The sequence below is a fragment of the Lynx rufus genome, unplaced genomic scaffold (assembly GCF_022079265.1).
Source record: "Lynx rufus isolate CCGP_SWC_20201006 ecotype Redwood Valley unplaced genomic scaffold, mLynRuf1.p SCAF_22, whole genome shotgun sequence".
Taxonomy (NCBI): Eukaryota; Metazoa; Chordata; class Mammalia; order Carnivora; family Felidae; genus Lynx; species Lynx rufus.
The window spans coordinates 15,195,011-15,211,578 of record NW_025814837.1 but is presented as its reverse complement, the minus strand read 5'-3'; the positions used below and the strand labels follow the sequence as shown (position 1 = coordinate 15,211,578).

The window sequence follows — 16,568 nt, the reverse complement described above, 5'->3', positions numbered from 1 at the left end:
GCCAAGTAATACTCCATTGTATATATATACCACATCATCTTTAGTGCAAAAAAGAAACACTATTTTGAAAATTATCATGTCTTTCCTTGCTTTAAACCGATGTAAAATATGTGAGACAGTAAAATGAAATTTACAATTTGAAGCTAAAATGAAGAGGTTGAGATTTAACTCACCCCTGGTGCTCTGACAGGTTTGCAAAAATAAAAATATCTGACCTTCAAATTTCTCTCAGTTAAGCTCTAGTCTATGCTGTCATCTTTGTAACTGGAGTGATCTGACACCACTGCTGGAGCTACAGCGTGCTGGGAAAACTAGGAAGCCTGCACCAAACACCGAGGGTAGCAGAAGAACTCTGCCAACTCGCAAGCACAGCCGTGCCCAGGCAGGCCAGCAGGAGGACTTCTGAGGGGCACCTGGCCCCCAGACGCCAGGGCTTCCCCATGGCGACAAGAAGTGGGTGCCCAAACACTTCCGGGAGGCACTTTGAGGCCGGGCAAGCACTTCCGGGTGGCACGTGGCAGCGGGGCGGCTCTTTCGCACGTCTCACCTGTAGTAGCGTCGTCCACGCCACAGGAATCGGCGTAGGCTTGTGCCATGGCGTCTCGGTATGACCGGGCAATCACTGTCTTCTCCCCAGACGGACACCTTTTCCAAGTGGAATATGCCCAGGAAGCGGTGAAGAAAGGATCCACAGCGGTGAGCAGCCAACTTCACCACCACCCCCCACCCCGCCCACCGTGCCCGGTGTCATGCCTTCCTTACCCAGCTGCCCCAGCCCAAGGCTCCGGTGTGTGGGGGCGGGGGGGGGGAGGGGGGGGTCAGGAAAGGAGAGCCTCCCACTTGTGAAAATTGCTTTGTTCTTTTAATTGATGGAGATGCCCTTTCTGAAATTTGAGCAAGAGGCAGCAAGAGGTAGATTTCATAGGTGTGCAGCCGCTTTCGAAGGATAGCTCCAGACCCCAAACTAGGGTGTCAGTTGAAGCCTTGATTTTAGAAGCAATATGAATGCCGTGTCTGACAATAAGAGAAGAAAAGACTTTTAGCCAGTAACAGCCATCCTGAATGCACATAAGCCACTTCCGCGGGAATTCACAGATGCGTGGAAAAGTAGCAGTTACTTTGTGTGGGTACTGTTGTTTAGCAGTAATTACATTACAAATAGACCATGCCTGCCCCTGAAATAGGAACGATTAAAGTAAAATTGAATCTCTTGTTGAGAAGTTGGTCAAAAACGCCAAGCCAGTTATCATACATTTCCACCTGTTAAAAGTAATTGTCCTAAAGTTTTCACCTGAATATTTGGCAGCCTTTTAGAGCCTCTAAGCCCCAAGAAACTCCGATCTTTTGCCACTTTTTGGTTGTTGTTCAAATAATGCTGGAATTCCTTGAGAGATTATACCCTACATTATATTTATGTATCCACATTTCTGAAAAACTTTTAAATGCTCAGGGTAGCAGTACTATTCCTGCCAAGTTTTAATTATATCTAATAATATTAGTGATTTATAAAAATTAAAAAGGACAACATTGCCCTGGTAACCAAAGATCTATTACCCCGAATCTTCTAAGTCCTAACCTATGAATTCAGAAGGATCCAATATTTTTTTAAATCTCTCAAATTTCATGAGCATGTTTGTTTTGTATTTTGGAAATTGAGACACTAGCTATGAGACTATGCCATGCATTTCTAAGTGTAGCAGTGTCTGTATTTTCCCTCACTTTCCAAAGCAATTTAGTTATGGAAGGAAATAATTCACTTTTATTATAAATCTATCAAATGTAAAGTGGTAAAAAAAAATAACACTAGAAAGAATCTTATCATTTTTAAGTATTTTTCTATTTAATTGGGCCCTCTAGTTTTGCTTCTGTTTTATAAGTAATTTTTTTAGAATTGTAAATTTAAGAAAAGCCTGATGTAGCTTAAACCAAAAGGGTACCATTTTGATAAAAACAAAAAGTTATATAATCCCCAACAAGGCATGAAGCATATGGTTAGAAAATAATGCCCAAGTTTTAGAGCCTAAAATAAAGGAAGTAATGGTGGAAGACTGGGGTGTAATAAGAAGCCACACTGGCTCATTTAAAATGTTTTAAGAATGCTATAGAACTGATTGATAGTTCCTTTGTAATGAGCTGTAAAAGGGTAAAGATATAAAAATACCTATAGTGGGCATTTTTAAAGATACATTGGAAGGATGAGACAGTTTCGTCTCAGGATTCTGAAATTATAATTTGCATCTTTGCATGGAGTTGTTCATTGCGTTTCCTTGAGGGTGCTATGACCTTTTATGGGGGGTAAAGTTTATAATGGCATTTATTAAAATACGCCACAAAATACTCTGTCTGTAAACAGTAGTTGCTGTGAGGACTTATAAATAAGCCAGGGCTGACCAGTTTTGACCAGCATGTGGATGCAGTATTATTTAGTAATACAGGAAGTTATGGGGACCACAGTGAGAGTCTTGGCCTCCACTTCCTTCTTATTGATTATCTTATAGCATGAAATGAGGCAAGAGGCCTGTTTTCTTTTTGCTTTAGTTCCTTTTTTTATAAATGAAAAACATGTTTGAATAACATCCTGGAGAGGTAATACCTTTCTTCTTAGGAAAAAAAGTCATGAATCCTTTACAATATTCCCATGAAAAAGGTAAGATTTATTACCATTCCTTACACTGTCCTTTCTCTGACCCCGAACTGTTACTGGCTCCACGTTTCCTACTTTTTCAAATCTCAGCTTCACATTCTGGCCATCAAATTCTTCCATAATCCTTATCAACCCTCTTTAATTAAAGGGGCAGCTTCATTGGTTTACCCATATGTGTTTGTGCCCTCGTAGGTGGGTGGAGGAGAAAACACCTTTATTTCTGCCACACTCCCTCTTATTTATCCTTTGGGAATCTCCTCACATTGCTTGTCCTTGATGAAGCCTTCTCTGATGCACTCCAGCCATCATGGCTCTTATTCTTTTCCGGAATTTATAATCTGTACCAACTATTTGGCCTCATATTCACTTTGTTGTTAAATTTTTTAAATGTTTATTTATTTTGAGAGAGAGCACATGCAGGAGAGAAGCAGAGAGAGAGTGAGAGAGAGAGAAACCCAAGCAGGTTTTGCGATGTCAGCTCAGAGCCTGATGCAGGGCTCGATCTCACGAACCCCAAGATCATGACCTGAGCCAAAATCGAGAGTCAGAAGCCCGACCGACTGAGCTACCCAGGTGGCCCGTGGCCTCATATTCACTTTAATTTCAGGTCTATTTAATAGGCTTCTCACACCAACTGGATAGTAGGATCTTTAAGAAGCTAGGTAGCCTAATTCCTCTTGTATTTATATATATACCACATGATATACTACAGTGAGGGGGCTAGGTAAGAAGTAAGCATTTAAGTAATATTTCTTTTGTGCCAAGTATTTTATGCACATTTTGTAATGTTAAGGACGGTATTTAACTCCCTTTTTTTATGTGTGGAAACTGATTCATGGCTGTGATAGTTTCCTGAAGGTACTCAGCTAGAAAATGATGGAGCCCATATTCACACCTAATTTTTTCTACTTCCAAAACCTCTGATCTTTGCATTGTACCATGAAATTTGTTCAATAAATATTTGAATATTAATTGGCTATCACTATCATGAATTTGGAAGGCAAGTATGCATCAGGTAAGGCAACCAACTTCTCTAAACTGCAGTTTCTTTAATAGTAAAACAGGCAGCAAACTAGCGCCTGCTTCATAGAGCTGATGTGAGTTAAATGAGGTAATAATACATGTTAAGCATCTTGCACAGTGTCTGGTTCACAGCAGCTATTTAATAAATGGTTGCTATTATTATTTACTCTCCCTTTGCTTTCTCTTTTCCCTTCACTTTTGTCTGTGGTTCTTCTAGCACATTCATTTTTGTTGAGCACTTAGATATGCCAAACATGGTGCTGGGTTCTGGGGTTTCACAATGAGTAAAATCCCCGTTCTTAGAGAGTTTACTATCTTGCAGGAACATTAGATGATTAAGTGAATGGTCCTAAGTAGGCCTAAATGAGTGTTATAATGGGGAGAATATGGTACAGTATGGGAACTCTAGATGTTAGGGAGATTCTCCTGAGGAGGTGATATTTAAGTAAGCACCTGAAAGATGAACGGTAGCCAGGTTAAAAGGTGGGAAGGGGGAGGGGTATTTTAGACAAAGGAAATAGCATGTGGAAGACCAAGCAGCAAAAGACAACTATGTTCTATGAATTGGAAGGCATTCCAGATCACTGAAGCAATGTAAAAAAAAAAGACAGATGGAGAGAGAGAGAGATAAAACTAGAAAGAAGGGCTGGATATAGAATGACTTTAAGAAAGTAAGAGGCCTTGAAGGATTTTAATGTGGCTATTGTCATTCTCTGGATTATTACTGATCTCTCCTTCTAGTAACAGACTGCATTTGTCCAACCACAGAGGCACTCACACGACTCACATAGATTTATTCATAGTCTCTATCCTCCTGTACACAGTGATAAGCATGTGACTCAAATCTAGCCAATGTAAGTCCATCCTTAGGACTTTTTTAACACTAGAAATAGAGGTAGCTTTTTTACTCTGGGACAACTGTTGGGACGTGTGTCCAAGATTGCCAGTGGCCATCTTTCTTTTTCTGTAACAGAGAAAGTTTCTGTGCATTAAGAGAGCAAAAGGCTGATATGTAAAGAGTAAATATTACAGTCCCTACATCTTATGGTTCCAGGTCCAGTTCTGTGCTGTCTCAGTTTGCTTAGTGAGAAATAGTCCTTACTAGTACAAGTTTTTAAGTAGAGGAATGACACATTCAGATTTTCTTTTTCTTTTTTTCATGTTTTTATTTTTCAAAGATTTCTCAGACATTAATGTGGTCAGTGGATTGGATGATATCAAGACTGGAAGCAGAGAAACCACAAAGGAGTCTATGAAGTAATCCAGATGAAATATGATAGTTTTCACTAGGTTGGGGCAGAAATGGGAATAAGGCAGATTTTAGAGAAACTTTAGTGGCATAGTTGATACAATTTGATTATTATTTGGGTAGTATTGGGGGAGAGGAAGAGGAGAGAACTGAACAGGGAGGAGTCAAAGATGGCACCTCTGTTTTTGGATTTAGCCTCTGGGTAAATGGCCCTGCCATTTTCTTAAGGAAAATTAAACTTGACTGAAGTTTGAACCATTGAGGTTTGGGACTTGTTGAGGTTGAAATGCTTATGGAACTATAGTAGGCAACCTCTAAAATGGCCTCCAGTGATCCCCACTTTCAGATGTTCATGCCCTTGTATAATCTTCTTCCCTTGGGTGTGGGCTGAATCTAGTAACTCTCTTCTAGGGAATAGGATAGGCAAAAGTGATGGGATGTCACTTCAGAGGGTAAGTTACAAAGAGATGGTGACTTATGTCTTGAGCATACTCTTTCACTTTCACTTGCTTGTTCTTCTAGCATGCAGTTGCCATTTTGAGTTGTCCTATGTAGCAAGGAATTGAGAGAAGCTTCTGTTCAAAACACAGTAAGGAACTGAAATCTGTAGCCCTACGATCCCTGGGGAACTGAATCTTGCTAACAACCATGTAAGTGAGTGTGGAAATGGAGCCTCCTGTATGAGCCTTGAGATGAGTACAGCCCTGGAGGACAAACTTGATCACAGGCTTGTGAGAGACCCTAAGTCAGAAGGTAAACTGTGTCCAGATTCCTGACCCACAGAGACTGAGGCATGAGTCTCTGTTAGGAACTCAGGAGATTGATCTGCGCTAGAGATAGTAATTTTGAAGGGCATTATTTCTCTCCCCTACTTAACATGTATGTTGAAGGTCAAGCGATGTTGAAGGTCAAGCGAATGAGTATTCTTGAGTTCTGTCTTCACTCGAGAAGATGAAGTATAGACTGTAGACTAATGCACTATGTAGAGGATAATCTACAACCATGAGGGACCTTAATGATTTGTGTGTAATCCACCCTGGCTAAACTCTGAGAGGAGTTGGGGGTAGAAACCATGTTGCCATCAGCTGAGGGATGATGACACTATTTGGGTTTGAAGGGGTTGAGAGAGAGGTGGGAATGAAATTAATGTGGTCTTTAAGATTTTAAGAGAGACTTTAGCATATGTTTAAATTGCTGGTGAGAATAAAGCCTGTAGAGAAATTCAAGGTTTGTTTGTTTTTATGTTTATTTTATTTATTTTTTTAACTTTTTATTATTGAATATTTGGAACACACAAAGATATAAAGGGAATACCATAATGAACCTCTGTATACCCATTACCCAGCTCCAACAGTTATCAACATTTTACCAGCCTGTTTTATCTTTCCCCAACTTTTCCCTCTTTCCAATGGAGTGATTTTAATTGAATTTTTTATTGAGATAATTGTAGATTCACATGCAGTTGTAAGAAATAATACACAGGGATTTGGGGGCACCTGGCTGACTCAGTTAGTAGAGCATGCAGCTCTTAATCTTGGGGTCATGAGTCTGAGCCACATGTTAGGTGGAGAGATTACTTAAATAAATTAACCTAAAAAGGAAAAAAAGGAAGGAAAGAAAGAAAGAAAGAATACATAGGGATTCCTTGTGTACTTTGCTCATTTTCTGCCAATGGTAGCATTTGCAAAACTATAGCTCAATATCATAACCAGGTTGTTGACATTGATAAAAGCCACCTATTTTATTCAGATTTCTGGTATCACTTGTGTGCATTTGTGTGTATATTAAGTTGTATCAGATTTTATTGCCTGTGAACTTTCTTATATCCACAGTCAAGATTCTTTTTTTTTTTTTTTTTTTTTTTTTCTGAGAGAGAGGCAGGGCGGGGTTGGCGGGGGGAAGAGGGGTAGAGAAAGAGAATCCCAAGCAGGCTCTGCACTGTCAGCACAGAGCCCAATGTGGGGCTCAATCCCATAAACCGTGAGATCATGACCTGAGCTGAAACCAAGGGTTAGATGCTTAACCAACTGAGCCACCCAGCCTCCCCAATACAGTCAAGATTCTGAATAGTGCCAACTCCACAAGGATTCCTCATGATGCTCTTATATAACCACACCCACCTCCTTACCCTGCCTGCCCTACACACCCTTGTATCCATAGCCCTCATCCTTGGCAGCAGTCATCTGCCCTCCGTTTCTAAAATTTTTTCATTTCACTTTTTCATTATGTAAATGCTATTCTATAATATGAAATCTTTTGGGATTTGCTTGTTTCCCCTTTTTCCCCCTTGATCTAAGTTGTCGCATATATCAACATTTTATTGCTCAGTTGTATTCCATGGTATGGATGTACCACAGTGTTTATTCACTTGTTGAAAAATATTTGGGTCGTTTACAGTTTGGAGCTGTTATTTATAGATATGCTATGAACATTTATAGCAGTTTTTTGTGTTAATATAAGTTTTTATGTCTCTGGTATAAATTTCTAACTGTGCAATTACCAGATTATATGGTAATTGCATGTTTGGTTTTATAAGAAACTGCCAAATTGTTTCCCAGAGTAGCTGTATCATTTTACATCCTCACCAACAGTGTAAGAGTAATCCAGCTTCTACACATCCTTGCCAGCATTTGGTGTTATTATTTTTCATTTTGTTCATTCTGATAAGCGTATAATGATCCCTCTTTGTAGTTTTAAATTAGCAGTTAAATGGCTAATGATATCAAACACATTTGTATGTGCTCATTTGCCATTTGTATATCTTCTTCAGTGAAATGTCCTTCATGTCTTTTATCCATTTTCTTTTTCTTCTGTCACATTTTTATTAAATTCCATCCAGTTAACATACATTGTAGTATTAGTTTCAGGTGTAGGATTTATCACTTACCTGCAATACCCAGTGCTCATCACAAGTGCGCTCCTTAATCCCCATTGCCTATTTAACATCCCCCAACCTCCCCTCCAGCAACCCTCAGTTTGTTCTGTATAGGTATGAGTATGTTTTATAGTTTCCCTCTCTTTTTTTTATCCCTATGTTTTTCTGTTTTGTTTCTTAAATTACACATATAAGTGAAATGATACAGTATTTGTCTTTCTCTGACTTACTTTGCTTAGCATAATACTCTCTAGCTCCATCCATATCATTGCAAATGTCAAGATTTCATTCTTTTTTTATGGCTGAGTAACATCCGATTGTGTGTGTGTGTGTGTGTGTGTGTGTGTGTGTGTGTGTGTGTATATGCCACAATTTCTTTATCTGGTCATCAGTCAATGGACACTCAGGCTGTTTCCATATTTTGGCTATTATAGATAATGCTGTTATAAACATTGGGGCACATGTATCTATTTGAATTAGTTTTCTTTTATTCTTTGGGTAAATACCTAGTAGTGCTATTGATAGATCATAGGGTAGTTGTATTTTTAACTTTCTGAGCAATCTCCATACTGTTTACCACAGTGGCTGTACCAGTTTGCATTCCCACCAACAGTGTAGGAGAGTTTCCTTTTCTTTGCATCCTTGCTAACATCTGTTGTTTCTTGTGTTGTTAATTTTAGCCATTTTGACAGGTGTAAGGTGATATCTCATAGTTTTGATTTTATCTTTCCCTGATGATGAGTGATGTTGAGCATCTTTTCATGTGTCTTCTTTGGAAAAATGGCTATTTGTGTCTTCTGCCCATTTTTAATGGGATTATTTATTTTGGGGGTGTTGAGTTTTTTAAGTTCTTTATATATTTTGGATACCAACCCTTTATCACATATGTCATTTGCAAATATCTTCTCCCACTCTGAAGGTTGCCTTTCAGTTTTGTTGATTGTGTCCTTTCCTTTATATCTTGATGAAGTCCCAATAGTTTAGTTTTGCTTGTGTTTCCCATGCCTCAGGAAATGTATCTAGTAAGAAGTTGCTATAGCCTATGTCAAAGAGGTAACTGCCTATTTTCTCCTCTAGGATTTTGATAGTTACCTGTCTCACATTTAGGTCTTCAGTCCATTTTGAACTTATTTTTGTATGCGGCATAAGAAAGGGGTCCAGTTTCGTTCTTTTGCTGTCCAGTTTTTCCAACACCATTTGTTGAAGAGACTTTTTTCCATTGGATAGTCTTTCCTGCTTCATGGAAGATACCATATAGTTGTGGGTCCATTTCTGGTTTTTCTATTCTGTTCCATGGACTAGGTCTCTGTTTTTGTGCCACTGCTATACTGCCTTGATCAGCACAGCTTTGTAATATAACTTGAAGTCGAGAATTGTGATGCCCCCACCTTTGCTTTTCTTTTTCAAGGTTGCTTTGGCTGTTCAGGGTCTTTTGTGATTCCATACAAATTTTAGGATTGTTCTAGCTCTGTGACAAATGCTGTTGGTATTTTGATAGGGATTGCATTAAATGTGTAAATTGGTTTGGGTAGTATAGACATTTCGACAGTATTTCTTCTTCCAATCCATAAACATGGAATGTTTTTCAATTTTATCCATTTTCTAACCAGATTGGCTTTTCCACTGTTGAGTTTTGACAGTTCTTTATGTATTCTAGATCTAGCCCTTCATCAGATGTAGGGTTTGCAAATATTTTCTCCCTGTCTGTAGCTTGTCTTTTCATCCTCTTCATATGGACTTTCATAAAACAAAAGTTTATAATTTTGATGAGGCCCAATTTAACAGTTTTTCCTTTTACGGTTCATATTTCTTGGTGCCAAGTCTAAGAACCCTTTGGCTAGTTCCCAAAATTTTTCTCCTCTGTTTTTTCCTGAAAGTTTATAGTTCTGCATTTTACGTTTAAATCTATGATCTATTTAGAGTTAATTTTTGTATATAGTGTGAGGTATAGGTTGAAAATCATTTTTCAGTGGAGTATTTTGAAATCTCAGATATTTCACAAATAAGTAAATATTTCAGTATACATCTCTAAAAAATAGTTTCTTAAAACCATTATCACTCCTAACGAAATTGACAAAAACTCCTTAATATTTTGTAATCCTCTACACTCTGGTTTTCCTTGTTGCTCACAAAATATCTTTTTGTAATTGTGTTGTTTAGGTCTGAATCTAAAGTCCATGCATTGCTTACCCTTAGGCATCTGTTTTAGTCATGAACAGCATCTCTTCTTTTTTTCCTGGCTTTGACTTCTTGAAGAGACTGGGTTAATTGTTCAATAGAGCATCCCACTTTCTAGATTTATCTGATTGCTTCCTTGCTGTCAGAGATTTTACTATTTGGAGAGAAGAGTCTAATGAATAAATAAATAATTGTAAATGTGTTGACTGAAAGAACAAGTTATTATAAAGGATAATAGAGAAGGACTCCTTGAGGTGAAATTGAAATGGAGACTTGAAATAGGAAAAGAAGCATTCCAGGCAGAGGGACTTGAAAAAGTCTTGAAAAAAGGTAATGTGGCTGGAGCTTGGTGAATAACAATGACATACTGTTGGATAAGTAGGCAGGAGCCAGATCGTGTTCAGCTTTATAGGCAAGACTAAAGAGTTTGAAAAGATTTTCTAAGTACAATGGAGTGCTGTGGAAGGACATTGACCTAGAGAGTAATCTTGACCCTATTAAGGTTTTTAATGCTCACCTTGGCAGCTTTGTGGAGTCTAGATGGGAGTGCAGGGTGGGGGTGGGAAGATGGAGAGCAAAGGTAGAAAGGGGAAAACTATTAGGCTATGTAGTTGTATGTGATCCAGGCAAGAAATGATGGTTGCTTGTACTAGAATGATGATGGGGAATTGGTTAGCTTTTGTAACTGAAATGGACAAAAACAAGGTAATTGATTGGAAATGGATAGTGTGAGAGGAGGAACTATAAAGGATAACAACTGGGGTTTTGGCTTGAACAGTGGAATGGATAGTGACTCATTTCCTCACATGACTCTGGCTGCCAGTTTGTGATGCTTTTTTAACAAGTTATGAAACAGTCTTCACAGATAGTCTTCCTGCTTTTCTAGTGTTGTTTTTAAACTAGGTATGGATATTGAATTTTATCAAATGTTTTGTAGCTTTTATCGTTTATACTATTTAATTGTTTTAGTTAGGACTCTTTCAGTTGCAAGCATGAGAAACCCTACTCGGGGCACCTGGGTGGCTCAGTCCACCTAGCGTCTGACTTTGGTTCAGGTCATGATCTCATCGTTTGTGAGTTGCAGCCCTGCATTGGGCTCTGTGCTGACAGCTCAGAGCCTGGACCCTGCTTTGGATTCTGTCTCCCTTTCTCTTTGCCACCCCCCCTCCCCACTCTCTCTCTCTTTCAAAAATAAATAAATATTTTTTAAAAATTGTTTTTAAATAAAAGAAATCCAACTCAAACTGATTTAAGCAAAAAATTAGGATGGATTTGAACAGCATGGGTCCACTTGAGCTTTTTACACTACTGTAAATGTATATCTCTTACTTACAATTTTTTTAATGTTTATTTATTTTTTGAGAGAGAGAGGGAGCACCAGCGGGGCAGGGGGAGAGAAAAAGAGGGGGGCAGAGGATCCAAAGCAGACTCTGAGCTGACAGCAGCGTGCCTGGTGCAGTGTTCGAACTCACCAACCTCCAGATCATGACCTGAGTTGAAGTAGGACGCTCAACCAGCTGAGCCACTCAGGGGCCCCATTCCTTATGATTTTCTTAATGTTTTCTTTTCTCTGGCTTACTTTATCGTGAGAATAGAGCATATGACACATATAACATGCAAAATGTGTGTTAATCAACTGTTTATATTATCAGTAAGGCTGCCAGTTAACAATAGGCAATTAGTAGTTAAATTTGGGGGGAAGTCAAAAGTTATACATGGATTTTCAACTGCATGAAGTGGTAGGGTTGGCACCCCTAACCCCTGCATTGTTCAAGGGTCAACTGTACTGAATCAAGTACCCAAGGGGAGCAGGGGTAAACCTTCCTTTCAGGCTCAGTTACATGGCTACTACGGTCTTCTTGAATAGCCCTAGAACTGGTGTGTCTCTGTTTCTTTTTCCTTCTTTTCCTCTTCTCTTCCGTCTCTGTGTCCATCTCTTACTTGCTCTTTATATTACTTTCACCCTCAGACATGACCTCCCTAAGAGTAGCTCCTAAATAGTCCTAGGCTCCAGGCTCCTAGCTATAGGTAAAGAATTATCCTGTCTTCCAAACACTTTCAGTAAAACTGTAAGGATTTACTGTTTGACTAGGCTGGGTTGCATTACAGCTGCACCTAAAGACTCCTTATTTTTCCAAGAACAATTGAAGAGCTCTTGTTATCAGAAGGGCAAAAAAACCAGATCTTCATTCTCCCCTGTAACATTTATATTAAAAGATTTGCTTTCATTGAAACTCCTAAAATTCCTGGAATAAACCATAATTGTTTATAGTATGTTACTGTTTTTCTGTGTTTGTAGATTCCATTTGTGAAAATCTTGTTTAGAATTTAAAAAAAAAAATTTTTTTAATGTTTTATTTATTTTTGACAGAGAGAGAGACAGACAGACAGACAGACAGAGCATGAGTGAGGGGAGGGGCAGAGAGAGAGAGGGAGACACAGAATCCGAAGCAGGCTCCAGGCTCTGAGCTGTCAGCACAGAGCCTGATGCGGGGCTCGAACTCAACGACTGTGAGATCATGACCTGAGCCCAAGTAGGATGCTAAACCAACTGAGCCACCCAGGCGCCCCTTGTTTAGAATTTTTAACATCAGCTTTCCTAAATGAAAATCACTGGTACCTTTCTTTATTTAGAAAATGTTATATTTGCCAGATTTTAACATTGTTATGTAGCTTTCCAAAAAAAGAGTCAGGAACATTTTTATTTTGATCTGTGCCATGGAATAATTTAAATAACACAGGAATTACCCATAACAGCAGATTAGGAAAAATTCATCCATGAACCTTCTAGGCATGACACTTGTTTTTGAAATTATCCCATGTTTGTTAGAGACTGTGTTGTCTATTATTTTCTTGAGTCAGTATGGGCAGTTTTTTAATTTTTCTAGTCTGTCATCCTTTTCACTAAGGTTTTCATGTTAATTAACTTAGGGTTATAATTTTTAAATTCTTGCTTTTTCACACTTGTATATATTTTTTATGCTTTGCTCCTCTTGACTAGATTAACTGAGATATCTCTTAATTATTCCTTTAAAAGCTATCTCTTGGTATTACTTGTCAATTATATTGTTTTCTCCCTAATCATTAATTTCTGCTTTTTTTCTTATTTTTCCCATTAAGCTTAGCTTAAATATTTGTATTCCTTTTTTAACTTCTTAAGTAACTTATTATTTTACAATGAGATTAGGAATTTTCTTCTGAGAATAATTTTACCCTCATCCAAAAGACTTTGATATTAGGATTTTCATCGTAAACATTTTCTAGTTTGTGTTGGAAGTTTTAATTGCTTTAAGTCAGAATTGTTTAGGTGAGAATCATAAAAATTATCGTATGTGGTGATCAATTAATTTAATTTATTAAAATTTGGGGGAAATATTGAGATTTTCTTGAGCCATAATTTATGTTACATTGTTAGAAAGTCCCATGGCTTTTCCCTATAAGATATAAAGTTCAACATGAGTCTATTAGATGAGGGTGGGATGTAGAGGGAGGGTTGTCATTTTAGATAGCATGATTAGAGAAAGGCCTGTTAGATAAATTGACAGACTGGAATGAAGTGAGGGAACAATAAGAGCAAAAGCCTTGCTAAATTGTCTTAAGTTTTATTTAATTGAAAGATGTAATCTCAGGTCTAGTTCTGTATTTAACCTATTCTATATTTCTGTTTCAATGATACTAATTGAGAGGACACCTATTTGCATAGTTAGTACTAATATCACCTTTGGCCACAAGGCAATCGTAAACACAAATACCAATTCTCAAAATATTTAGGTTACCATTGTAATACAAAATTAAACTTCTTATAGATTACTCTTGAGCCCCTGAGAATATGGGCATGTTTCCACAGAAGACCCAGTTTGAGAACTACTATCCTTACACATTATTCTTTAGACTTTTTCCCACTTCACTCTCAAGGGAAGAGGTGGAGAGAGGAACAATGGGATTCTTCTTGTTGAATTCATGTTAGAATTGAGGTTTTGTTGATCAGTGAATTAGAGTGAAGGCATTTGGTCTTTCTCTTGGCTGCTTATGTTCCCCAAGCATTATCTCTCCAAATTGTGAGATACATGGGAGAGCTTTCAGAATTTTATCTACTTAATTTTCTAAACTACTTCTACTCCACTACTGGTATTGCCCACTCTACAAGGAATCCACGTGGATTCCCAGCATTTTCTTTCATTTTGGTTAAAATTGTTCTATATCTGCTTAGCACTTCTTCAGGTGTATTGCGTGAGTTTAGGACACCCATGTAGTTATAGCATTGGTGGTATATTCTTCCAATCTCGACCTGTTTGTGTTCTGTACTTTTGGGTTTGGAGAATGGAGTAATCCTGTACCTGTGCAGCTGTTTTCTCAGAAGTCAACTTTTCTCATTTTTTTTCAACGTTTTTTTTTTTTTTATTTTTTTTATTTTTGGGACAGAGACAGAGCATGAACGGGGGAGGGGCAGAGAGAGAGGGAGACACAGAATCGGAAACAGGCTCCAGGCTCCGAGCCATCAGCCCAGAGCCTGACGCGGGGCTCGAACTCACAGACCGTGAGATCGTGACCTGGCTGAAGTCGGACGCTTAACCGACTGCGCCACCCAGGCGCCCCAACTTTTCTCATTTTTATTGAATGGTTAAGAGAAAGCCTTTTCCGGGGCGCCTGAGTGGCTCAGTCAGTTAAGCGTCCATCTTCAACTCAGGTCATAATCCTGCAGTTTGTGGGTTCGAGCCCCCCCACATCTCTGTTACCAATACAGAGCCCTCTTCTGATCCTCTGTCTCCCTGTCTCTCTGCCCCTCCCCTGCTCGCGCACTCTCTCTCAAAAATAAACATTAAAAAAAAAAAAGAAAAAGACTTTTCCTACAAGTCATGTGGTAGGATAACTTCATTTTAATGTCAAAACTAACAACTAATTGTATTTTTTTAATCACTTGATAGGTTGGAATCCGAGGTACTGATATAGTTGTGCTTGGAGTAGAAAAGAAATCTGTTGCCAAGCTTCAAGATGAAAGAACTGTGAGGAAAATTTGTGCCCTTGATGACCACGTTTGCATGGCTTTTGCAGGTACTTATGGACCTACAGTAGCGATAGAGTATCTTAGTGTAGTAGGGTAACACAGTTGGGCCCCCCCTACAGCTGTCATGCTATATTTACACAACATATAGAGATATGCCCCATTTCTTACTTTGACACAAACAGCATACCCTACCTTTTCTGGAAAATTACACTTCTATAAACATGGATTTCTAATAGTTAGCTTTGATCAAACATAAATGTTAAACAATACATATTATAGTATCCTAATTATGACTGTAGGTAACTGTTTTCTTTTCAAACTTTTTATTTTTAAATTATAGATAGGAAGTCGTAAAAGAAACACAAGGAAGTTTCCTTTACTGAGTTTCCCCCAACAGTAACATCTTCAAAAACTGATAATTTGAGATTGTTACAAGCCACAGAGTTTATTTAAACAGTTTTACTTGCACTCATTTGCATGTATATGTGTGTGTGTTTTGTAGTTTTATTAGACGTATCATGTGTGTAAGTTCATGTAACCATCACTGCAATCAAGATACACAACTCTTCATTAACACAAGACCACTTCATGCTAGTCCTCCTCATCTCTAACCTCTGGCAACAATAATCCTCTCTCTTCTCCATCTCTATAATTTTGTCATTTTGAGAATGTTATATGAATAGAATCCTGTGATATATAATCAATTAATCTTGGCTTTTCTCATTCAGCATAATTCCCCTACAGTTCATCCAAGTTGTTGCATATGTCAATAGTCACTTGCTTTTTATTGCTGAATAGTGTCCCATGATATGGATCTACCACACTTTGTTAACAACTCACTGATTGAAGGACATTTGGATTATTTCTAGTTTTTGCCTGTTACAGAGAAAGCTGGTGAACATTTGTGTACAGGTTTTTGTGTGAACATGGGTTTTCCTTTTTTGAGTAAATGGTCAAGAGTACAATTGCTGGGTCATATGGTAATGCATGCTTAGTTTTATAAAAAAAAGACAAATTGTTTTCCAGAGTGGTTGAACTATTTTACATTCCTACTAGCAGTATATGAATGATTCATTTTCTCTGCATACTCAGCAGCCTTTGGTGTTGTTACTTCTTTAAATTTTAGATATTTTTATGAGTGTGTCGTGATATATCATTGTGGGTTTAATGTGCATTTGACTCATGGCTAATGATGTTGAACATAATTTTCCTGTGCTTATTTGCCTCCGTATAGCAAACAAGACGTTTTTCTTGCCATGTGTGCTTGTGCACGCACCCATTTTCTTTTTTACTTTCTTTCTTTTTTTGTTTGAAATAAGACTTTAGGGGCGCCTGGGTGGCGCAGTCGGTTAAGCGTCCGACTTCAGCCAGGTCACGATCTCGCGGTCCGTGAGTTCGAGCCCCGCGTCGGGCTCTGGGCTGATGGCTCAGAGCCTGGAGCCTGTTTCCGATTCTGTGTCTCCCTCTCTCTCTGCCCCTCCCCCGTTCATGCTCTGTCTCTCTCTGTCCCAAAAATAAATTAAAAACGTAGAAAAAAAATTAAAAAAAAAAAAAAAAAGAGCCTAAGTCCCAAAACTTGAAGACTGGACTTTAA

General features: G+C 38.4%; 1 protein-coding gene across 3 annotated transcripts in view; it reads left to right on the top strand.

Moving 5' to 3' along the window:
- The first annotated feature begins 594 nt into the window (after positions 1-594).
- Positions 595-16,568, top strand: part of PSMA8 (proteasome 20S subunit alpha 8) — a 49,987-nt gene continuing 34,013 nt past the window's right edge. For 2 of the 3 annotated variants that reach the window (XM_047087069.1, XM_047087070.1), the window contains exons 1-2: positions 595-696; positions 14,895-15,021. In XM_047087069.1, the coding sequence (XP_046943025.1) occupies positions 595-696; positions 14,895-15,021 (229 nt within the window). The remainder of the gene's footprint in view (positions 697-14,894; positions 15,022-16,568) is intronic. The other variant, XM_047087071.1, reaches the window with a different exon arrangement.